The sequence below is a fragment of the Rattus norvegicus genome, chromosome 5 (genome assembly GCF_021556685.1).
Source record: "Rattus norvegicus strain SHRSP/BbbUtx chromosome 5, alternate assembly SHRSP_T2T, whole genome shotgun sequence".
Lineage (NCBI taxonomy): Eukaryota > Metazoa > Chordata > Mammalia > Rodentia > Muridae > Rattus > Rattus norvegicus.
The window spans coordinates 125,271,579-125,297,345 of record NC_141538.1 but is presented as its reverse complement, the minus strand read 5'-3'; the positions used below and the strand labels follow the sequence as shown (position 1 = coordinate 125,297,345).

The 25,767-nt window shown below is 42.1% G+C and overlaps 1 protein-coding gene across 22 annotated transcripts in view; it reads right to left on the bottom strand.

Moving 5' to 3' along the window:
• The window catches only part of Dab1 (DAB adaptor protein 1), a 1,118,143-nt gene that overhangs the window by 109,593 nt on the left and 982,783 nt on the right, over positions 1-25,767 (bottom strand). For all 22 annotated transcript variants that reach the window (XM_087660519.1, XM_087660515.1, XM_087660524.1 and 19 more), the window contains 2 exon segments: positions 24,549-24,688; positions 19,226-19,324 (listed from right to left, as the gene is read on the bottom strand). In XM_087660519.1, coding sequence (XP_087516645.1) covers positions 19,226-19,324; positions 24,549-24,688 — 239 coding nt within the window.

Below are 25,767 nucleotides of genomic sequence, written 5' to 3'. Positions count from 1 at the left end.
ACTCTCAACTAAGCCTTCTCTCCAAGCTAGGAATGAATCTTTTCTTAACAGCTTTCCAATAATTAGTGTTCATTATGCTGTTCTTCCAAACAGCATTTGTTATTTGCTGCCTCTCTCTCCACTCCTTCTCCATTCCCTCTCCTCAGAAGTTCTGAGACTCTTGGCTGATATCAGTTTAGTCTTTCGAACACTCACTATGCACTAGGAATGCTCCAGGCAGTGTACATATTTCACTTGTTTAATCTTTTGATTGGTCTTGGGGTTTTACATTATCTTTGTTTCCACATTAACAATCTGGGGCACAGAGGTCACCTGATAGCATGAGCGGACCCACTCCTATGGCTCCTCAGAGAAGAAAACAATGGAAAACACGGCGGGTGCTCAAAGTTGTTTTTTGTTGCAATTAATGTTATATAGCTAGCTACAGAGTTAACCTAGAATTCACTAGAGAGCCTGATGCTGCTTTGTATAAGTAAATTGAGGCCAACAGGCTGCTGCTATGCCACCCTTCTTAACAGGGACAACATCTGTCCCAGCATCTTCACCTTCCCCAACTGTTTAAAGGAAGGAGCAGCCTCTCTCCATTTCAAACCTCTTTCAGCCCAGACAAACAATGTGAGATTAGGGTATTCTTTTATTTGACTTGATTTGAATATGTCAGATGAAATTAATTGCAACATAAAATAGTTACTTGAAAGGTAAGCCTACAGATCCCAGTTGGTTATTTATTTTAAAGCAACAGTGATTTCTGAAGGGCTGGATTCATTTGGGACCCCCCACCCTCCAGCCTTACAGCCCTCAGCTCATAGGAAGGCCATTCCAGCTCCCTTTATTACAGGCGGCTTTATCAATTACCCTGACAGTTATTCATACTGTACAGAATGGGCTTTATAGTTGTCACATGCGCTCTGTAGACAAGGCAATAAAATGTATAATGCATCTTTCTTATTGGTCAATCCTGATAGGCGGTACAAGCTGAAGATTCCTGAGCGAGGACCCCCTCAGAAATGTGACAGAATCCAAGCAGCTTAAATTTATATATAAGCAAATTAATGGAGTCTTTAATGCAGAAGGGGGCTCCCACAAGGAAGACCAGTGACTCGGGTAAAAAGAGGCCTATTAAATCATTGTATCAATCCTCAGCTATGCGGGCTCTTGCCTATAGCAAAACCGCCCTTTAGGTTAAATTACCTAAGAAATGGGGACTCCACACAGCCCTTGGGGAGCAAGTGATGGCTCAATAAATCTCCTCATTTCATTTTGTTGGCTACATGAAAGGAAAGTGACCAGAATAAAGGACAAATGTGAAGTGCCTGTCTCCCGAAGCTTCCTGGCCAGCTTCCTTCACACCTTGCCTTCCCACTCTCTGCAGGCTTCGAAATCCATCCTCAGTGTAAGATGTGGCATTTCACTGGCACCTGTGTGCCTCTGTTTCGGTTGGTTTCCACTAACTGTATATAGAGAGTGACACAAATAAAGCCTGGCACAATGAAAGGGATATTATTGGATAGGAGCTGACGTTACCTGGCTTTCAATCCTGACTTGACCATTTATCACTCAGGTGAGTGCAAAGTCAACGCTCATCTCTAAGTCTGAATTTCTCTACTTGTAAATGAGGATACATTACTGGCATGAGAAAGGCAACAACCTCTGCATAGCCAACATTCTTCCTTAAGGAAGCACCTTCTACCTGTAAGGTACATGGCTTGACACTAGACATCTGTTGATGGAACCCATTTAACCTCACTGTGTAGGGGACTGGCATTAAAGAAAGATACACTGCCACACACTATCCTAAAATAATATGCCTATGTAACACAATGTATAATTTCTACTACTATAGACACTTAGTTCAGTGGTCTCAGATATATCTATACTGTTGCGTAACCATGACCCCCATCCCCACACAGAACACTGTCAGCTTCCCAAACTGAAGCTACATGCCCCTTAGACACTAACTTGTCACTCTCCCTCCATGCCTATCTTCTATCATCTACTTTACTTTCTGCCTCTATGAATTTGACAACTCTGGGACACACATAAGATGAATCATAAAATATTTGTCATTTACTGACTGCCATATTAACTTGCACAATATTTTCAAGGTTCATCCACATTGAAGCATGTGTCATATTTCCTGAAGGATATAGAGTATTCGATTACATGTACACAGATGTATGTATATGCACATATATGTAGACACACCAAGAGTAGATACAACTCAAGTGGCCATCAATGGTAAACAATATATATATGTATATATGTACATACATACATATAATATATATACATATGTACATATATACACACATATATAGTGTGTATGTGTACATATGTATAGATTATTCATATATACATATTTATACTTATATATTTATTTATAATTACATACATATAGTTATATAGCTTATTTATAAGTTATTCATATATACATATATGCATATATCGTATATATATATATATGGAGAGAGAGAGAGGGAGAGAGAGAGAGAGAAAGAGAGAACAAGCTTATTTACCCATTGATGGTCATTTGCGTTGTATCCCCTCTTTGTACAATACATTTAATAAGCACTACAACAGAAGTAGCAGATGCGTGCATAAGACCAGAGAAAGGATCTATCTTTTCAAGAATAAGAATTCTTGAGAAAACAGAGCTTGAATTGAAAGAAATATTGATACTTATTTGGCATAAATCAGTTGAAGGAAGGGCCAAGGAGACTGGGTAGGGGAACTGGGTTGGGGGAGACTCTTCTAGGAAAGGAAGAGAGAGAAGAGGTTGGTAGTTTTGGTGTGAGTCTGTTCTCTGCATACCATCCCTACATCGTATCTCTACTACACTGGCATCACTTGCTCAGATCAATGAACTATCACCTACTGGCTTAGTTTACTAGAAATCCTCTCTCTGCTTTGCCTGTCAGGACACCAGGAGAAAAGCACATAGATGTGAGCCTGAGGCAGGGCTGCTACCCTGTGATGTGGCTAACTGCACCATGGGATAATCAGCTGTTGACTGGACAACTGGGCCATCTGTGCTGTGGTGGAGGGCAATTGGAATTCATCTTCCCCTTCCAGTGCCCGATGCCCAATAGGAACTCAGTAAAAGCCTGATAGAAAAATTCCATCTTTAAAGAGGGGAATCAGGCAACAAAGAAAACACCAGCCCAAAAGTGCTTGTGGAACTTGGATGGGGATCTATGCCTCGTGGAATACTGACCCCTAATTTTCCCAATGACGTCCATCCATATGGGTGCATGAAAAATCACAATGGCAGAAGTTAGAAATGGTCTCATGAGGTTTTTCATTCAGCCATGTCTCTGCATCTCCTTAGCCCTGTGACAGCCACTGAGATGTCCTGGGCAGACAAAATCCAATTAAAATCACCATGGGAACCATGCTGTATGATACCACTGCCTGTGAATCTGTCCCCAGCCATGCCATTCCCTATACTGTTTGAAGTAGGCACATGCAAGTTGCACATATTTGGAATGAAGGGCTGCAGAGGCGGGTTCACTCATCCGTCTGAGCTGTACACTTTCATCATCGGGTGATGGGAGAAGACGACACATCACCAGAGAGCACTTCACAACATGCAACGGTTTACAGGAATCACCCTTCCTGTATGACTGTATCAGACCTCCAAAGAAATCCTGTCCCCCTCTCCTACCCATGATGGAGAAAACCTAGATGAAATGATCCTCCCAAGACCACAAAGCATTATGCGAAAGGATGAATATATAAATAAGGTTAATTCTGCATGAGGAGGGAGGCTACTGAGCCATCATAGTATCATCAGCAGGTACTGAGGTTAAATCGGAGATATCGAAAGCAAACAACAATATCAAAAAAGTTTAAGGCATTTTCACCCTCCATGTGGAGAGACGTGCATAGTGAAACAGGCTTCGGGAGTAGAACATTTTAGTGGAAAAATTAACCAAAGACATAAGATCAAAAGTCTTAAAATACACATACGTGCTGATCCAGAAATTCCAGGTTTTCAATGAGAGAAATGATCAGAGATATGTAGAGAGATGTGCTCTAAGTTATAGATACGGCCTCCATGGGCCAACAATAGGCTGTTTTTAAAATTATAATAATCTGTGGGTCTCCTATGCTATGACGCTGCTGTGGCTGAAAATGATTTGTAGAGAAATATTCAATATGGAAACTTGCAGGTAAGTAACAATGTAGATGTTAAAGCAGCATGTATAATTAATTACAATTAATTATAATCTCATCTTAACTTATATTCATGTACGATATTAGCTAGGTTTCTAATTGGTGGGATTTCAGACGATTTTCATCTCATTCTTTATGCCATTTATATTTTATGACTTTTCTACAATAACTTATCTTGCTTTTAGAAACAAGACATCAGGTGTAAATAAGAATGACTCTCCATCAACTACAATCACGCGTCTCTGGACCGGCAATTAACCCCTCTGAGCTTCAGAGCCATCGTGAATAAAGTGGCATGTGTGATGTAGACCTTGGAAGGTTAGCGTGAGGATCAGTAGTGAGGAGCGAAGTGAATGGACATTGAAAGCAACAGAGAGACTGGTGGACTCTGAACAATCTTTTCATCACTGCGGCGCATGGAGGAGTTTTTAAGTGTGCGCATGGGGCTGCACCGCAGGATTCAGTGAAGGGGGTGGAGGAGACCACGGGCACAGACTTTGACAGCACAGAAATAAACATGAAAGAGTGTGCGTGTCTATTCACATGGGTAAATACATCACAGCCCGGAGTCAGCCACGAGATGATGCGTCTCGGTATCAGAGTCTCAGATGGCCTTGTTGCAACCATTTGTACAGAAGAGGAACTACCTTCCTCTCCAAAGTGAGGGTACGGCTGTGCTGGGTTTTGACAATTGCCAGCACAATCCTTATTTTCAAAAATTTAAATATGTGACTTCCAGATAGTTTGCACATCTCTTAAGACATCATAAAAAATGCAAACCTCGGTCTCTCAGGGTGCTAACATTTGCTATTTAAATAGCGAGGCCGTGCTTCTTCGGTAATTATTATCTTTTTGCATTAAAAAAAATCCCCCTGAATTTCTAAGTAGTTAAGAAGTCAAATGTATTCTAGAAAGCAAATCTCTGTGCTATGCAGCAAAGGCAACTGGAGCGGAGGCAGAGTGTCAGGGTGGGCTCCTATAGTAATATTTGGCTGAAGCCACAGTACTGTTGCCCTAGAGCTGACATGGCCGCGTACTGCATGTGATCTGGAGTTCAGAGGACAGACTGTGAACCCTGAGGCTCGAGACTGTGAAGCACTAGGCTTCTGCTGTCCATGCTACAATGCACACTGCAGTTATAAGTCCAGCACTAGTCTGTGCAGTTTGCTCCGCATGTGACCACAGCATGGATGGCATATCGCTCCTGGCCACCTCTTTAGGTCCTGTGCAGCTCTACAGAACCGACTTTACCAGTTCCTCTCTTGATCAGACCATGGTTTCACATGCTCCAGAGCCTAGGGGCTCAGGTCTGAGAAACCTGGAACAGACTTAACAGGAGCTAAGGAAATCCTTCCCTGGCTATGTAGGGCACGGCAGGTAGGAGAGGCGAGGCTCACAGGCTGGAGTCTTGTTCAGGCAGAGCTGCCATTCCATAGGACTTTGCATTGCACGGAGACTGTCCCCGACACACAGTAGGTGCTCAGCAAATGTGAGTTTCTTCTTCATTCTATTCTTGCCATTTTGCATATTTTATAGCAAATTGGATGTTACACGTCATAAATGACTTCTTTGGAGATTCTTAGGAAAAAGGCACACGTATGTACATGTGTAGAGGGAAGGAGAAAAGGGAAGAGAGCTGAGCAGATGGTGGAACAGACAGAAAGAAGGCCATGAAGATGCCTTCACAGATCATGAATGCCAGACGTGAGATGTGATGTGTCGCAGGCAGGGTGTACAAATGTCTCTGTTCCTAGGATCCCTGCAAAGGCCAGGCAGGGCCGGAAGAGAGCAGTCTCATTATTGGTACTTCTGTTTCTTTAACCCTTAGAGGTAGTCACAATGAGGACTACTCAGTGATCTGAGGTCTATGAGATGACCAGGCAGGTAAGTGACCAAGGGGCTTCATGGCTTGAACAACAATTCAGTACAATTCCAAAATCGGCTACCAGGAGCCAAGGAAATGGCAAGAGGCCAGAGACACAGGAACGCCCACAGAGACCTGACTTCCTGTCACGAACAGTCTAGCACTTTGGTTTGCTGTGCTGAAATTCTTCCCACAGTTCATATTGAAAACACTAGGTCATGACCTTTTTTTTTTTTAAATAATTTGCCCAGTCTTTCCGATTTTGTAGAAAGGCAGAGAAATGTCTAGAAAGACAGTGTCTGAGACATCAGAAACAAAAATGGTGTGAGGATTTTAAACTAACCTCATTGTAAATCCTGGAAGTAAATACGTATACAGAAGCCCAAGCGTTGAAAACGTACACCAGGGAATGATGGACATGTTCTGTTCCAGATGTGTCTAACCGTCTCTGTTGGGCATTTTCTCACCTCAGGTTTTCTTGTTACAGTGAAGAAATTGAAGCATTATAAAATGCCACGGTGGGTGGGGCGCCTGTCCTAGCTGAGAAGCCGGGCAACCCTTCGCTGGTTTCTGAATCTTCATGGCATCTTCTATTGAAAAGGAGGCAATACATCTATTTTGCAAGATCATTTTGAAGATCGGGCAGTTAATTACTTCTCGCATACATCAAAGGAGAACACGGAGCTGCTAACAGGTTCTAAGACTCAAAGTATAAAATGACACGCATGTACAGTGCTGACAAAGAGCTGGGAACCGGGAAGTGTGATCAACGTTATCACCACCTCAATTATCACACCGCTGGTTGTATTACCACAACCGGTGCACTTGCAGTGGAGTGACAGTTCAGACTGACATCTCCTCATAGCAAACGCAGGTATTCCCCCACAATATCAATCACCTTGGTCCACACGTCCACAGTGGTCACCAGGACCCAAGATCAGCCTTGATCCTGGAGTCCAGGCTCCTCCCTGCCATCTCAACAGGCTCCATTTGGTTCCTCCCACTAGAACTTCGGTCTTGGCCTCTCTGAGAATACATTCTTTTGCTGTAGCCAAAACCATGAGTCCTTTGCCACTGCTCCACTGCTATATACGGCTCAGCAGAAACAGTCACCCCGAGAGTGTTACTGTTTAATCATGGTATGTATCACCCTTTGAATGCACAGAGCTCCTGCAGCGACAGTGTTCCGGAACATTCAAGCACCTGTTACACACCAACGCGTGGTCATAGAAAATGAGTTTTAAATTAAAATTCAAAATAAATGGAGGGAGATAGAAAAATAAGCAGCAAGCCTCAAAGAAAACACTCAGCCATTGAAACAGAGGAAGCACAACTGGACAGCTCTGATTCATCAAGTTAATAGCTGCCAGAATCCCAATGAGAATTTCAGAAATGTCTTTCTCCATTACGCAGGCAACCCTTGAAGCTGCAGGAAGCCCCGGTAACATGCTAATATTGGTGATTTACAGAAAACACCAATCAAGGGAGGAAAAGGGCTATGCACAGGGTGGGAGGATCCCCTGACCTTCTTTACCACTGCCCTGCTCTGTAAAACGGTGACTCCCTAGTAGACTGCATATTTATGGATGTCTAGTGTTAATATGCTGGTCTCAGTACCTTAGGATGTAAGCTCCACAAGGTAGGAACCTTCCTTTGCCTCCCCAAACACCTGACAGCACCTCACAGAACACAGTAGGTCATTTTGAATGCATAAATGGATGTAATTTTACAGCAGTCAAGAGATCTAATACTTTATCTTTGATGTCATGGTTCTCTCTCCGGTAAAATGGGGGTTAATAACACTCAATGAAGATGCACATTGCCAGTGTCAGTGAGAATATGTCGTGACGTGTGTCTGGCAAGAGATGCTCAATAAAAAAGAGTGATAAATAAATATTATTTCGTTTGTCACACCAAAAGACCAGGAGTCAGAGAAGCAGGAAACAAGGACACAGAGATCTCACCTGGTCCATACCCTGCTATCCCAAGGGGCTCTGTGGCTCATCTTTTTTAAAAAGGACAAAATTAGAATAATCTTTAACATAAGAATTAGTCAGAACAGTCAGCAGATGATGGCCTATGGGTTAGATATTGTTTCCTTTTCTCTGTTTGAGATAGATGTTTAGTTCATGGTTATACTGTAATTTTAAGCCGAGTCTTTGAGATTATTTGCACCCAATAATCCTTCAGTGTCAGTGTCTGTGTGCATGATGACAAGCCTAAGGGCATTATGGCTACTCTCTTTGGAAGCCAGTGAGCATCCATCTGCTTGTGAGAGGCCCTGAGTAGCCTAGCAGGAGAAACACAGCATCTGCAGGGCGTGGAAGAACAAGGGCCTCAGCTCTCCATGGATTGAGGCTCCACTTCCACGGTTGCTGGATATTTGCTTTTGTGGAAACTGCTGGATCAACCCTGGCCTCAGTTTTCTCATATGTCTAATGGGAATAATTTTTTTGTACTTGTGTTACAGGATTAGATTAAGTATTATGTCCTTACCTCTTTAAAGAGCAAGACTAATGAGAGTATATACTGAAGAAAAAAATGTATTTTCTGAGTTGGTCATATATGACAGGAGTCTTCATAGACTTCTAGAAGCTGTAACTATCCTCAAGTTTGGGTTCTCTAAATTGTCTTTCAGTGGCAGCTTCTGAGCAGGGCCAGTTTACAAAAGCACTGCTCACGTGTAGCTATAAATTGTTATTGTGATATATATGTATGAATGTAACAACATTTTTTTAAAAAGAAGCCATAAATTTGAAAACAAGGAGAAGTACACATGGGAGAGTTTATAGGGAGGAAAGAGAATGGGAAAATGATGTAATCGTCACTGTCAAACAGGACACCGAAGGCTCTGTTTCTGCTCTCACCTGCCTGGCGTCCATGCTATTCACCACATCTGGGGCAGCCACGGCTCTGTGGGTGGGAACCCTGGATAGGAATGAATCAGGTGATTTGAAGCAGGTGACTGGGATTGATGTGGACATCGTCCCTCACAGACTTTTGCAAACATTTATGAGGAGGCCTCAGGTGCTGCTTCTATGTGTGCTCTGGGCTTCTCCCTCTGATAAGAGGATATTTAAATGCTTCAAGGCTCTTTCATCCCTGAGAGACGGATCAGTTCTGAACAGCTTCAGGGCTCCAGCATTCACTGCACTGCAGGACCAGCGTCTTTCATAAGTGGCGTCCTGGGATCTGATATCTGTCCCAGACAATTATATTATTTCTTGTTTTTGAAATAGGTTCCTGGGTACCACGGGCTGGCCTCAAACCTATCTAAGTCTGCCCTTAAACTTCTGGCCCTCCTCCTTCTACCTTTCTGCTGTATGGGGTGCCAAGAATTGAATCCAGGGCATGGATGCTAGGCAAATACTCTAACAATCATGGAGCCTACAAACAGCGAAGCCACTCAAGAAGAGAAAATAGTGGTGGTCTCTAAGGACAAAGTAGGTTAAAAGAAATCGTGGATCGCCTTCGAGATACAGGGATCATGGTGGACGACAAAGCTTCTGAAACAATGTAAGAGACAGAGGATAAGGAGGTGTACACACACACACACACACACACACACACACACACACACACACTTAGTCTTCTGGACTTGAATACACAGCAACTGTCATTACTAAAAGAAGACTGAACCAGCCAATGTCATAGCAGCAGTCCATAATGGTTGCTGTGGGGATCATGTTATTTTGCTCAGTGATTTAGACACTGAAAAAGTCGCTCATGTTTCATTAACTGGCCTCCCATGCATGCCGTGAAAGCCAGCCTGATTACACTCATGAAGTCACACACAAAACATGACATAAAAGTAGGGTGGGGACTTCTCGGAAAGGAAGAGTTTCCATGGAAGGGTGAGAGGGAATGAGATAGGGAAATGGTGAAGACAACCAAAGTCCCCTATATAAATGTATGAAATTGCCAACGAATACATTTTAAAACTTAAAAAGAAGAATCAATTGTGGAGACGTTGCTCATGGAACAGGAAATTCCACCTAAACCTGCAGAATAAGATCTTGAGAGAAGTTCCGGGGTTTGGTTCCAAACCTGGTGCCTTGGGCTCATTAAACAGAAGACCCTGAGGAACAGGGAGAAGCTTCAGTTCCCTTCCTACCCAAGAAGAGGATCCTTCAAGAGGGAGCTGCAGAGGCCGCTGTTTTCTTCTGTCATTTACTAACCAAGGAAGATTACACTCATTCAGTAGAAAAGAGACTGTGAGATAGGCTGCATAACCAGAGCTCAGACAGACTTTGACTTGGGCTGCTGTCTGCACTTTGGGTTCACTAATCTCCCTCTGCAATGGTTTACTCTGCCTTTACACCAGTCTCTAACATCCAGTCCCTGTACCCTATGAAGAAGGGTAGTTTCTCCATCTCATTGGCTTAGCCGGCACTTTTCTCTGTTGCCACGTGTACATAACTACTTCACTTGTGTTTTACCAGTTATGTGTCAAAGGTCCGGTCGTTTTTCCAGTCATTCAAATACTGAACAGTAAGAGAGGATAGAAGTGTATTTTCTTGTTCCTTCAATGGCTCATGACAATGTTGGCTTGAAAACTTCTGACAGTACATCCTTGTGCTCTCACCACGTTACACAAGCTTTTCAGAACATCATACTGTGCGAGCAAAATAGATTTGATTTATGTCAATTAAAATAATGAATTTTGAAATTTTGCTTCCTATTCTCATAGCCATTCAGGTACAGAACCTGGGGATCTGGGGCTTGTTTTCCTCTAATGTATTGTGTTTTCGTAGAGTTATACATGCTCCAACAATGCTTTACTGGCAAGTATTGTAAATCCAGGCCTACCTCTCCCCTGTGGTCATCCACTTTATCACCTTCCCACTTCAAAGACCCCAGTGAAGCCTGTATGTCTGGATTTCTACCTTTAATTCTAGTGTGTCCTTTAAGCCTCAGCCCCATCTTCTTAGATCTTTCTCTCTCTTTTTTTTTAATCAAATGAAAAGAGTCATTTATTCTGAACTTTGATGTTAATTGTATATCTTTCTCCCTTTACATTCAGATTCTTTGACTTTTCCATTATTCATATACCTGAATGCCCAGCTTCCGTGGTTTTTAAAATTTGTTTATTTTTACTTATTCACTTCATATCCTACTCACTGCCCCATTTCCTGTCACCCTCTCCCATAATCCTTGTCCCTATTCCCCTCCCCCTTTCCCCTGGATATCCCCCAGGATGTGCCTCTGTGTTTCTTAAAGGGGGTTGGGCTATTTCATTCCCATAGTCGTGGAATGAAAGGACACATGAATGAACAAATTAAAATGGTCGAGACAAGTTTTCAATCAATCTTACATAGCCCCCCAGCTCCTTTTGAATAACATATTTTATCATCTCTTATTTGGAAATAGTTATAAAATCCCCTATATACATAAAGTTTACTCTACATACACACAAATTTAAAAAATCCTAATTATAACATAAAGAAAATGTAAGAAACATCTTCTTGTTTTATACTAATGTGAGTCCCCCCTCTCTTTCTCTGAGGCTGATAGTTAAATACAGGGTCGCACACCAGTTAGGCAAGCACCTAGCATTGAGCTCTATCCCAAGGCCATAACATAATGTGAATTTCTATGTCCAGGTGCTCAGTTACAGCTACAATTGAAGCTGGGTTCATAGAGAACCCAGTCACAATGCATACTCTGTTCTTATCAATAAACATGGTTCAGTGACACCGACACTCCTTTGTTTAGAGTAGACATCAGCAAAGGGCGACTGGGTGAGCAATGATACAAAGAAAGCAAGAGCTGCACGGGGGACAGATAGAGCAGGGGTAAGTGGCATGAGGGATGGCCGTCACAAGAATGGCTGACTGACTACACCATGATCAACTAAAGCTTCAGTGAGGTTTTCTGAAACTATGAAAGGGTCTGGTTAAGGTCTCGACAAAACAAAGTGCATTGTCCCTCTTACTTCAGATCTGAATATGGCACAGAAATGCTTTGCTGATATGTAAAAACTGGGCTAGGTTTTAGATTCAAGTAATTACAAACAGGTTTTTCATCTACATGAATGTCTGGCAAGACATTTGAAAGTCATATCACACAGAAAAAATATCTTCTGTTGTGTACATCTGTCCTGGATACTGTAAGAATACTTAGCAGTTAGTCCCTAACAATTAAATTCCTGCATTACTCTCCCTCCCCCCAAGAGCTGTGATCAGAAAGAGTGTCATATGGATTCCTTACAAATACGCAAGGGAGACAAGATGAATTCATTTTAAAAACTCAGGAGTAAAAGAAAGAAAAAATATCAGGAGTTACTAAAGGTGATTTAGAAATCTACTTCTTTTGCTATAAATAGCAACTTAGGGGCAGTCTAGAAACTTTAGGAATTGTTAGGGTCCCATGCAACTGGATGGCACAAATGATGCCGTTACACTCACAGTGTGGCTATTGGCATCTCTCTTGGAAGATGACAGTACCATCTCTGAAAGGTCCCATCTCCTGACACACTGCCCCTTTATATCTTCCTTACAGTCATTCTCCCTGAGGCCAGCCTCTCACATCGACCTCAGCTGTTCTTCCTGAGCATGCTCAGAGCATTCAGTTTGAACTGAGTAGGGGCCACCCTATTTTTGATGACTACAACTAAAGGTGACACTCTGTTTACTCGGAGGAACTTATTCAACCAGCCCTGAAACTTAAGTGTAGCCCATGCATTTAAAACACCATTCCCCATCTATCATGAGGGGCAGGGCAGAGTCCTCTGTCACGCTCCACCTTTTGCCTGCTATGCCCTACTTCCAGTGTGCATTTGTGGTTTTTAATCATGCTGTCATTTTATTCCTGCTGCAATAAATATTACTGGAGTCCCACTTCGTAGAATTCACTATGAACCAAACAAACAACATCAATGAACAGGAAGCTAAAGCCTTATTTATCTATGTGTTCATAGAGGCACCCAGTAAATACATCCTGCAGGAACTAAAGGACGAGCACACACACCTTCCCTCTGAGAAAGGTGTGCATTTATAGACACTACTGTCTCTTCCTAACTCCTCCACCTCATCTTTTCAATCAACCCCTTCACTGTCAAATCAGTGTGTTCTCTCCTGTGAAGACCGCCAGGAATATTCTAGGCAAAGCTAGACTTTAGTCCCTGAGCCAGGACAACTTTGCTCATGTCTGCCTTGGCAGCTGTCAGTTCACTTTGTGAAACTGCTTTGGCACTATGCTCTGAACGCCTCAGGGCCAAGGGCCATGTCTTCTTCATCTTTAAATCCATAGGAACCAAGCTGCACATGGCATAGACAGGCTTCCAAGACGCTAGCGGCTAATCACCTGAGAGTCACACTGTCAACATTCTGTCTGCCCACGAGGAAGGCTTCCCGGCTTCATCTCCACTGCTTCTTATCCCCATTCAGGACACACAAGAATGAAGTGACAGTGATGATCAGACAGCGGTCATGTAAGTTTGCTCTCTCACATATTACAGAAAGTCACCTATAGAATTAGGCATGCTGCTGTTAGTTAGTCCGTGCTAGCATTAGGGTTTCTGTGTCAGGCTACCTGATACTGCATCCTGATTTGGTTACTTCTAGCTGTGTGGCTGAAACTACGTGGACTTACAATTGCCCACTTGCAAGATGGCGATGATAATAGTGACTACTTCACAGAATGGGTTGTAAGTTAGCATTGTTATAAGAATAACTGTTGGCTCATTCAAAGGTAGAGTAAAATTCATATGTGGTTGTGATAAGGATAATCTAGCCTCTTGAAAAGGGGATGCTGGCCACAATGCTCTCTCCTAAGACACAGACCCATCTTGTGATAGGTTCTTGCTATATTTATGATTTTTATGGCATTAGGTATGATGATTCCCTGGAATAACAACTTAAGTTGAGAGAAAAGAGAGTCAGTGAAAATCTCAGGAATAGAGGAGCTCTCAGGGGTGCAACGTTTGCTCTGGATCTACACACAGGGACATTTCCATCAGCTCAGTTTCCTCTCTGTGAAATGGGAGTGACAGACTCTGGGCTCGGTGACCACCGGACTGTCTAGAGAACTTCGGTTTACTGCTAAGCATCCCCTCCCTGCTATTGATGGGCTCCTGCTCATATGACTAATAACGGAAAGGCTATGACTGTCATCTCTCTCTTCTCACCAATGCTGCTGATAGATTAGCTATGTCTGAAGTGTGTGTATGTGAGCAGCTCTCAACAATGATTTATTCCTCCAACATGACAATAATAATACACAATTTACTCATATGCTGGACCAGGAGTTCTTTGAGATTCAAGACAGGGTGTAAACGGCTGCAAAGGGTCTTTTTAATTGGTATCAAAACATTTTTGACAATTTTTGGCTTTTAAAAATTCTAGCTATTGTCACGTTTTCTAGCAAATGCTTCTTTTCTCAGCTTAAAAAAAAAGTGTAGTCAAATGTAGGCAAAAATATTCAGACGAGAAAAAAAATCAAACCAAAACCCAACAACCATGATTTATCATTCCAAATGATAAAGCCTAGTTTTCCATTTCCTCAGCATGAAGATCCCACCATGCAGTGGGTTGCCAGTTCCCTGGTGGGCAAGGGCAGAGAGGTTCAGTAAAGTGCTGGGGTCTCCCAGGGAAGGCTTTAAAGCAGAAAACATCAATGTTTCTTCTAAACCTTAAAATTCAGCTGTATATCTCTTGCCTTACTTCCTTCTATAATCCTATCATAAGGGGTAGTCTTCCTGCCCCCAGTGGTGGTGAACTCACTTACACAGAGCATATCCCGTTGCACCATCGAACAGTTCAGCCTGTTGGGAAAGGTTCTTCCTTATCAGTACACTAAAACTGCCTTTTGGAAACTTCCAGCAAGGAGCCCTGTTCTCATGTTTAAGGTCACAGGACAAGCTGCTTCCATCAGCTGGAAAGCTCTTTGCACCTTTACCAGTCACACTTTAGATTTAAAAGAACTCAGTCTGGAGATGACTCAGAACTTGTTGCTCTTGCAGAAGTCCTGGGCTTGACTCCAGAGCTCTCAGGTAGTTTACAACCATCTGTAACTCCAGTTTCAGGAGATCTGATGCTCTCTTCTAACCTTTTGTGGGCATGTGGTCCACAGACAAACATGCAGAGAAAACACTCACACATTAAAATGAATAAATCTATTATACATAACAACAGTGATTAAAGCCTCAATTCTTCTGACTGTTTTTCTAGGACTTAAGTTGTGGTAGACTAATATGGGACATCTACCGAAGGTAGACACCTCATAGGACAGTGCTAGCCACACAAAATGGCAGCAGACTGAGACAGCATACACTCAGCTCTTCCTCCTTTTCTGATTTTCCACCAAGGATCTGACATTTTTCCAACCAAGTCAATTGTTTTGGGACCGAAATAATTTTTTCTTTTAATGTTTCCTTATATAAAGAATAAAAACAACTACTTCAAAGTTTGATGCTAGAGGAGTTATATAAAAGTAAAGAACACAAACTACTTTTCTTCATTAGTAAACATTTAAAGTATTAGACTTCTACTTGGGCCTAGTCATAGTCTATTTGATGGATGGACAAGCATAGAGGCATAGTAGCAAAGCCCAAAACATGGTCTGCAAACAAGAAAAAAGATCAGATACCCCTCCTGCTTCTGCCTCCGTTCCTTTGAATATGCTGGCTGTCATTATGATAAACAGAGCTGGAATCGGGAAGGAACTAGAGGTGACATCATAATATTGTAGTATATAAACCACTGCAAAGTATCTTTGAGGCTCCACCCAATTACTTGGCTCCCACAGATTACCGAAAGACAGAGGTGTTCTCTAAATCTGTGCATACCTGACCTTCTCCACTTTGTATGCTACAGGATTCTAGAGGTGAAGTGTGTGCTGAGAAGACTTGGCCAGTGTGGTCCACAGTCCCCTAGTCCCTGTCCTGGTACTGATCCTGACCACCAGGATTTGTCAATATCCTTTTACCTGATTATAATGTGAAGTGTCAGGCTGAGCACTGATTTCCAGAAGCATAATCTTTCTAAGGAAGACACAAACTCTCAATTCTGAAAGCACAGTTTGAAGAAGACAGTGGAGGCTTATGCTTGGCTTTTAGTCCTGGAGAATTCAAGCCCATTTTCTACTGACTTCTGTGCCCTTATCCTAAACTCCCCTCCATCAAGGCATCAGCAGGCAACCTGATCTTTTCCAATAATATAGAGGTAAATTGTATTGATTTTCTATTCAGGGGAAGCGGAGGTTAAATCTATATTCTGTCCCTGAACACTGCATTGTAAATACTTTTCAGTTTTCCATATATCATGCTGTTTTGAGATATGCATAAGCCGTTCAGGCTGGGAAACACTGCCCTTACCAGAGCTAGCAAATGCTTAGATACAACAAAGGGTCCAGTAAGGGCTATGTCGTTGATTGATAGGCAAACTGGCCAACTAAAGCCAGGCACCCTCTGCAGTACACATCCCACAGGAGAGAATTTGGTCTGCCTTAATGATCTGAGAGCTTAGAGGCAGAGGGGATGATTTTCAATAGACAGTTCCAAACTGTCTCTTTGTTCTGCATTCAACTTCCTCTGGTAATTTCCAGTGAGGACCTTGGTCTAAGGTCTAAGAGGTCCCTCTACTGCTATCTTCTGGTCTTTGGCTACCCTTGTGTCTTCTCCACGTGGTCCTGTGTGGTGAGCTCTGCTTTCGCTCCAGGACTGGTCAATGTTTTCTCTATGTTTGATTGCTTTTTCAGGAGCCTCTCCTTACCATAGAAGATGCATCCGACTACTTACTCATAAACAAACAAACACAAACAAACAAGCAAATACATGAAATTAGGAAAGTCCTAAACCTGAGATGCATTTCAGTCATTCAAGAGTTGCATGGGCTCTAATTGGTTTCTACCATTACTTATTTTCTGAAAGCTGTATCCAGTTTTCCGTCCTTGTCATCTTTATTTGTTGAACAGAGATGACGGTGCCACCTAGCTCTTGGATAGTTAGAGTGTTTATGTAACCCAGTGTTTACAAAACATCAGGATGTATGGAACACGATACTGCGAGGGTTGGTTATGATTTGAAGTTTTGTATCCTTCAAGGTTCAGGTGTTGGAGTTTTGGTCTTCAGGATGGCAATGTCAGAAATAGTGCAAACGTCTACAGGGTAGAGCCTCCTAGGTAATCCTTTTGCCTTTATAAGGGGTTGTGGGACACACACACACATACACACACACACACACACACACACACACACACACACACACACACACACACACACACACCCCTCCACGGCCTGCCATCTCCCTGTTTCCAAGTGTGATCTCTTGCTCTCATTCATGCTCACACTGCTGGGGTACTATACACTATGGGCTCTTCCCCACAGCCAAGCGAATGCCATAGCTATGACTTTAAATTCAGTAACTGTAGCGAAATAAGCCTCTATTCTTTATAAAGTCAGCCTGTCTCCAGTGTTTTACTACAGAATCTGAAAATAGCAGTTACTATTATTGCATGGCTGTAAGGATGGAACTGAATAATGCATGCAAAGTGACTAACATAATTAGTATGTAGGAGGCGCTGGATAAGTGCATGCTTTTATTACTGGTTATTATTTTTATTGTGCTAAAATATATATTACAAAATTTACATGAACTCTTTTAAAGTATATAGCCAGTATATAGGCATTAAGTACATTCATACATTTCAAAGATTTATATTTTAGTGTGTGTGTGTGTGTGTGTGTGTGTGTGTGTGTGTGTGTGCCCATGCGCATGCCCATGCATGCCTAGGTATGCAAGACAGTGTCAGATCCCTGGGAGCTGAAGTTGCAGGCACTGTTTGAGACATGGGTGCCGGGACCTGAACTCTGGTCTCTGCAAGCGCAGTATGTACCGCTGAGCTAGCTTTGCACCCCCAATTCACAAACTCTGCCCCCTCAATAATCACTATCACTTACTTTCTAGATCACCCAGCAACCGAAGCCCCATGCCATTAAAACCCAGCTCCCACCTTCATTCTTCCTAAGCCTGGGAGTCATCAGTACACCTCTGACTTCAGGATTTTGAATGTTTTAGGTTCCTCATTCAGGTGTCATTTTGTGCCTAGCTTATCCCACTCAGCATCTTCTTTTCAAAGTCTGTCCAGACTGCAGCACTTGCCAGGCATCCCTGGCCTGTTCAGCTCCCTAGCATCCCACTAGATATTCAGCTACATTTTATTTATCCATTGGTTCTTTGGGCCACCCCCACTCTCTGGTGGTTGCAACTATGTTCATGACCAAAATCTCTTCTATGTCACTTTAGTAATTTTTTAGTAATTATTTAGTCATTTTCATGAAGTATTTTTCTGCAGGAAAACACAATTTTACTTCTAACCTATCATCTTCTTATTCTTGTGTTACTAGTCAGAAGCAAGAGGAAATAATAAGCACGACACAATCAAGGTCAAATAATACAGCTGGTTGGAGTACTGCTTAAAAATTAGTTGGTACGTTTTCTTGCCAAAGTTCAAAGGAAGTGACGTATCTGGAGGTGTTTTATAGGCTGTGAAACACTGAGGGGGATACAAGGAAAAACTACATTCTGGCTGTCTCAGGCAGGAGGGCACAGAATGCTTCACTGTTTTTCCTAATCCTCAGTGACCAACAGTGTTGTGGAAGTTCTGGGGTTGAGCCTGGAAATTCAGTGCAGTCATGAGCTTGACGAAAGCACAAATCTCTTCAACTGGTGGGTTCCACATACATGTTAGTTTGTACTCTTATTGGTTAGAGAGTGATAGTTTCTATCGTTTCATATTTTTATTTATTTGGATTAAGAACTCTATTCCTTTGACAAAAGTGACCGCAAAGTATGACAGGTTACATTGGAGAGTCGGAGGCTTTGACTAACTCCCCAAAGCCAACATGTGTCTCCCTCAAGTGCATATCATCGAAGATACCAATGCACACAAAAATTTAATGCGAACTGTCACATGACCACCACTCTTCAGAGCTCATCTATCTCCCATTAGATTACTAGGATAGTGTGACACTTAGACCACAATTACAGTGTAAGAAACACGGAGCAGTAATGTCGTGGCTAAGTCAGGCAAGAGACTTGATGGATGATCACAGTTGATCAAGTTTGTCAGTTGCTTTATGTGTTTTTATGCTTGTTTGATATTCCTGCCCGCAGAAAAGAGGCTTTTAGGGGCACATCTGTCAATGGATTCAATTTCGCATTGCCATGTGACGCTTTCACTTACCCCGGTCTTCTCATCAAAGATCTTGATTCCTCCAAAGGAGATGGTTAAAAAGATTTTCTGTTTGTGTTCTCCTTTGGAACGAGCGCCAGCAACAACACCCTGTTGGAAGGAGGAACATGGTTTTTACTTTAGTGTTTTCATTTGAAAATTCCCTCTGGTCAAAAGGCATGTCAGACACCATCAGCTAGAGCCACCATTCATGCACGTCCTTCCTTTGTCTTCCTGTGGGAGTCCACATCACATTCTCACATCTGCTTTACGTTTTAGAATAATTGTGGTCTTTGCTGTTCTACCATGGGATAAACACACACCTGACCTTCCAGTATAGGTAATGCCTTCTTTGACCCCCATCTTAGCTACTTCTCTCCCTCTGCTTCCTGGCAAAACATGATCATAATATTTATGCCTGGCATTTTACTCAAAGACATTTATATTCTTCCTTCATTATTCGTCCCTTGTTATTCTTGTACTTTAAGGTAAAAAACATAGTGAATGCATTCCACATACCAAGTTATCTATTTCCCACCTGCCCAGACACTTTATAAACCCAGGAAGGTAAACCCCACCGAAGCTTTGTTCTTTGGTTTGGCACTGGAGCTTACAGCACCACCCCCAACTGGTACTGGCAGCAGGTGGCCATCAGATCATTGTTAAATGAGTCTGTGCTATCAACTCTATCGTTTATGGTGCTCACTTTAACCCTGATATTTTGCTGCATCAGCACAAATGGACAAAGATCACCCCTCACAAAGGAAAAGATGTTAGGGCTAAGCTGGAGGGAACCTTTCTTTCTTCCTCTGAGGGAAGGACATCACAGGACAGAGGAGAGTGTTATAACTACAGCCAGGAAGTATGGACTTAATATTTCCCTCCACAATAGAGTCCCTGACGCTCAGAAATTGCTGGAACATCAAGACGCAATGCAATCTAGCATATAACGCCAACCAGAAACCAAGGCCATCTTCGCTTATTGGTACCCTGAGGTTCTTATTCCTTAGTGGGATATGACTGTTCAAGCAGAATGGGAAGAGGTTGTGTTGCTGAGCATCTGTGCCTGGTGCTGCTCTTGGAGAATGGAGAGAAGGACGGTTGATCTGGTGCTATCTTAGGGGAAATTAAAAAGTGTGACGATATCTAGGATGTTTCTTTTGTGGGATGCTGCTGTGTTGGGTTCTGAGAACTTACTACAGGCACAGCTGCCATCCTCGCATGCCACAGGGATGATTCCCCTCAAGATTTTATTTATCGAGCTGTGTAGGAAGAGCTGTGAGAAAGAGAGGAGAGCTCTGGCTGGGGATGAGGATGCTGCTTGTGTAAGCATTGATTAGGACCCTGTGTTTCGGACTCACCATTGGCACCCTGGGACCTTGGAATCTACCATTTTCTTTAGCACTTATAGAGGCTTTCTTATTTGTCCTATACTTTGCACATCACAAACTCAGGCAAGAAGAATTATCTGTTTAATTTTACAGGTGAGGAAGCACAAGTCCAATGGTCAAGTGGTCTCTTTAAACTCAAAGGAGCCAAGGTTGGTAAGCTATAGACCAATAACTCAGGCTGTAGCCCTTCTAGTTCTGAAAGTACCTTAAACTATAACTATCCCCTAAGAATCTGTTCTGGGATATGGACCTTAGAAATGGCCTTGTAATAAAGCTACAAATGTGTTCAGAAGTTTCTGGAAATAGCTAGGTGGAACTGTCGGTTACCAAACTCATTCTAAAGAACTATGAAGTGGGGATGGTCAAGTTTTTTATTTACAAGTATTCTGGGAAACTTAAATGGACTCCACACACATCACCACCAATAGGCCATGCAAAAAATACACAGTATTTAACAGCCGTCAGTGCTGAGTCCAAGGGGAGCAAAGTAAAGAAATCTAGACCTTTCCAGCCCCATCAGACAACAGCAAGTACTGTAGACCACGGTTGTTAAGGAAGCAATGAAATTATCCTGGCATCTCCTCTGTCAACTCTCTGACATCTAGTATATGCCTCTTGGACTCTAGTTAATAAATGCTGCTTGGGGATGGTGTAACAGATGCTAGATCCTATGTGTCTACAGCATGTCTGCTCTCCTAACCTTGCCTGACATTTCCAACCCTATTCTCTTCAGGGTAGATTCTGTATCTCTCAGGACCCTGACTGGCATACACTTGTGGTCCTATACTCAGTTCTTCAGACTTTATCTCTATGACTAATCCCATCCACAGTTCCAGTCACCACTCTTCTACCCAGGGTTTCTGAAAATTGACTTCTCTAAAAGTCAGTGAGGTATAGCCAGTACCTTAGAGGTAGAAGAATAAAATCAAGCTGAGAAAGGATAAATTGAACTTCAACAGAAAATATGATACAACTGAGTGTTAAACTACTGCTTGTTAAATGCTGGGGTTCTGGAGATCCAGTTCTGAGTTCTGGGAAAAATTGTGGAAGAAATACTTTATTGTCTCTGAACCTAGATTTTATAGTTACACACAGACAAACCAATCTCTAGCTTGTAATATTAAAAGCTGATATATGTGAAGGTGCCCTGTTGACTATAAGTTGAAATACGGCAATAGTCTGTCAGTAGATATGTCTGTCAGTAGACAGTAGACCCTCAGATGTACACAAAGAAATTGTCTAGAACCTCTGCAATGCAGGAGGAAATTCTCTAATGGATGATGCATCAACTTCAGAGTCTAGCAAAGGGAATCCATTTTTCCCAGTTCTTATATGGTCTAATAGGAGAAATCGGGCCCTTTTTCAAGGCTAAAAGGAATTTTGTACTTCTCTGTCTCTTTCCTGGGCAGGTAGCCAAATGCAGAATCGATCATTTATGTTTCTGTGCTTCTTACAGAAAAACCACTGGGAGCTGAAATGTCAACATTCCTCTCAGCAAGTTGCAAATAATGAAACACAATCATCTGGAAACCAAAAACCCCTCAACGTGTTCACTGCATCTGACAGGAGAATGTTATAGGAGGACAGACTTTCTGGGCCTTGGGACCTCATGATTATAAGGGATGGCAGATGAAATGTTTCACTACAGTTAATGGACACACACACACACACACACACACACACACACACACACACACACGCACACACACATGCACTCATAGCTAGATCTGGCTCAGCTACCATGACCTAGTGTTAACTCCAAGAGTAAACTCCTGTGAGTAGAAGGAACTGCTGCCTCACACCCACTTAGATATGGGCACTTCTACAAATCGAGCTGACCAGTAAGGCTCTCAGGAGCTGGTACCCCATGAACAGCTTCTTCTGGATGCTAGGTAAAGGGGATGCAGACCTCCTCTCTCCACCATTGACTGGTGAAGAGTCAAGTCTATGAGCATGAAGGATTAAGAAGTGACCCTTTTGCTGTCTTTTAATGAAGCTTTGTCAGGAGCAAATCTCCACTGATTTGCCAGGCATCAATGACTGAGGTAGGAATCCGCATCTGTTTCTGTTGGGGTGGTGGGAGTGGCTCTCTGACAGAGAGAGACAGTCTCTCTGGGGCTTTGTAGGCAGCCTTCCTGGTAGAGGAGCTGCATTCTGATTTCATGTGTGTACAAGCAGAATCCGGGCTCTACTAGCACTGGGGGGTCAGGCAACAGTGGGGAGAACAGAGGATTCTCCTACAAGCCAAGCACCACAGCCTACATTGTTCAAGCATCTGCCCAGGGCCCTGTTTCCCTGGTCACATCCCCTAGGCCAGCATTCAGCATCAGAGGAGCGGCCATGGGGATCTTCCTGCCTGCCTGTCCTATCTATTCATCATTCAGGTTGGAATTTAGAAGAGAAAGAGGGCTCATTATTGAGCTCCCCTGAAATCTCATAACATGGATTCATTATCTGTGAAAAAAACCCACTAACCTCTTTCCAAGGTAGAAGTGTTAAGTTATGATTACACTGGTACCGATGCCCTTTTCTAATAGACTTAAAGTTAAGTCTGTGCTGATTAAAACTAAATTTGTTCATATAGCATTTTAAATAGCAAAAACAAGGATGTAGAACATAGAAACCTGAGTAGTTTTAAAAATCTTATTTTTAGCAGCCATGACACTGGGAGACCACATCCAACAGACATGTTAAAGTCTTAAGAAACACTGTATAGCACCACCAACAAAAAAGTTGTGACTTATTAAGCAAATAAGAAAATGGTAGTGCAGATAGTAATTAACAAATTTCTGTCTTGAAATACTTTTAGGCATTTTGCCAGAATGTGGCCAGTTTTCCCTTTTCCTATACTTAAAAATATTCCACTGACCTAACAGTGTCAGACACACACACACACACACACACACACACACACACACACACACACACACACAGAGAGAGAGAGAGAGAGAGAGAGAGAGAGAGAGAGAGAAAGGAAGGAGTGTGTGTGTATGTGTGTGTGTGTGTGTGTGTGTGTGTGTGTGTGTGTATGAGCTCAAACCAGATTACAAAACTGTATAAACTGTAATCCATTTTTATCATAAAATGTGCATTGTTTATTTATGGAAGCAACACAATTGAAGATTAAACACAAAAATGTCAACTCTTACTTTTGTGGGATTTTGGATTTTAGTTTTATTACTTATATTTCCAAAGTTTATAATTAGAATTTTATGTTGAAAAAAATAAGTTTTATACCTGTTAAATGCATGAAGCAGGATTCTTGTTAGATCATTTGCTTTTCTAATGTTTTATACATTTTTTAAAAATTAAGAGGATATGAGGAATCAAGTTCTGGGGGCAAGAGTTCTTTCTCGTGTGTTTTTAAGGCTGATTTTAAAAAAGGCATGCTCTTTGTTGGGTCTGTTTAAGTTTTCCTTCTAAGTTATTCCTCTGGTTTTTCCATGCAAAGCCATCTTTGTAGTCCAGCTACATAAGAAAGCGAGGCCACCTTCCTTTGTTATGAAACGTTTGAGTGCATCACAGCAATTACAAGAAAGAATGCGATCTGTTTTGCACCTTCACATCCCTCACTAGAGGCTAAGTTGCATAAATGCTTTTAAAAAGTAATAAAAATAGCAAAATATTCAAAATATGTGAAGGACTATAGAATTTGATCATTTCGTGCCTTTATTTTTGTAGGAGTTTTACAAGGAAGTTAACCTAGAAGAAACTATGGTCCATTCAAACAGCGTGAACAAGGCCTGGCTAGATCTCTCTCTATAGTAAGTGTCCAGGCAGTGTTTCTAAGTCACTGGAGTTTCTTCCCAGTGAATAAATATGGTAATTCATCCAGGAGGCAAATCACTCAAGCAGTGAGGCTGTCTGCCTCAGAGCTGGTGAGCAGTTCTCTCCCTCGCCCATGTTAAAGCAAAGCTATTCATAAAGAAGTGCTCGCACAGCACCTTGAGCTTCATCATGGAATCTTGACATAACTTGTCTCCCCGAGCTGCGGACACTTCATCGATCCCAATCAGCTTGGCTTTGTACCGGACCCCTTCGCCTTTAAACCTCTTTATCAAAGTGGCTTCGCTGCGATCCTGACCTGAAAACGAAGAAAAATGGATTCAGAAACAAGCATGCTGAGGCTCTGTTGGCTTTTAAAACTTACTACCATTTGGGGATCTACTTCCTGCCTACCCCTACATGCCAGCGAAGTCAAATCAGAAGAAATAAAATAACGTCTCCAGATGGGAACCCTGCCTCTACCCATTTAAACACAGAGCTGATTTACTGCTTTTGAGCATCGACCCTTTGGACAGAAAAGAAAGACTTAAAGATCATCACCGCAGCAAAGCAAGAGACAACATCAGATAACATGGGTAACATATCTAATTTGCTTTTGATACATGATAGATACTGAACCAACAGTTATCACCAAGAGTTCATGTCCAAATGTCTTGCTAGGGATCGCCTCAGCACTGAGTTTCCAGTATTTATAATTCTTAATGACACTTTGGCCAGGGTCCAAGACCCTCCTTACACCCAATTCCATGAATTGTAAAAGTCCAGAATAATTTCTTTACATCAAGTAATGACACTGAACAATTAGTTTAAAAAATGGCTTTATGATATTACTTCTGGTAACTCGAATATTCAGGGAATAGCCTGCTATAGTATTTGGTACTGACTGCCTGTATCTTACAACAGGCTCTCTTACTCATTATTAACATGATATTTTATTACGTACCTCAGACAGGAGTTCAAGAATACCCATATTCAATTAAGAAAGGGACATACAGATTTTTATTATGAACTTTATAACTGTTCTTCAAAAACCAAACTATTTCCATATTTGAAAAGAAAATAAACATAAACACTAGTAGCTTGTTCATAGAGTCAGAAATAAGACGGGAACATAACAGTTTAACACTGAGCACATTTTGTGGAGTCCAGGGATCTAGACACTGGATCTACCCTTCTAGCAACCTGGGGTCTCCCAGGCCTCTGACATTTATTAGTGGCTCTAACTTTTGACTATTTCCCTCTTACAACTTCTCTGATCATCATAAACCCTGAAACGAGGATGTGAGGGATAAGTTAGCCCATTTCCCATTTCTCTAGCATGAAACTGACAATGTTCTGAGGAATAACGTAATAGCTAGGCACAGTGTAGTGTCCTTT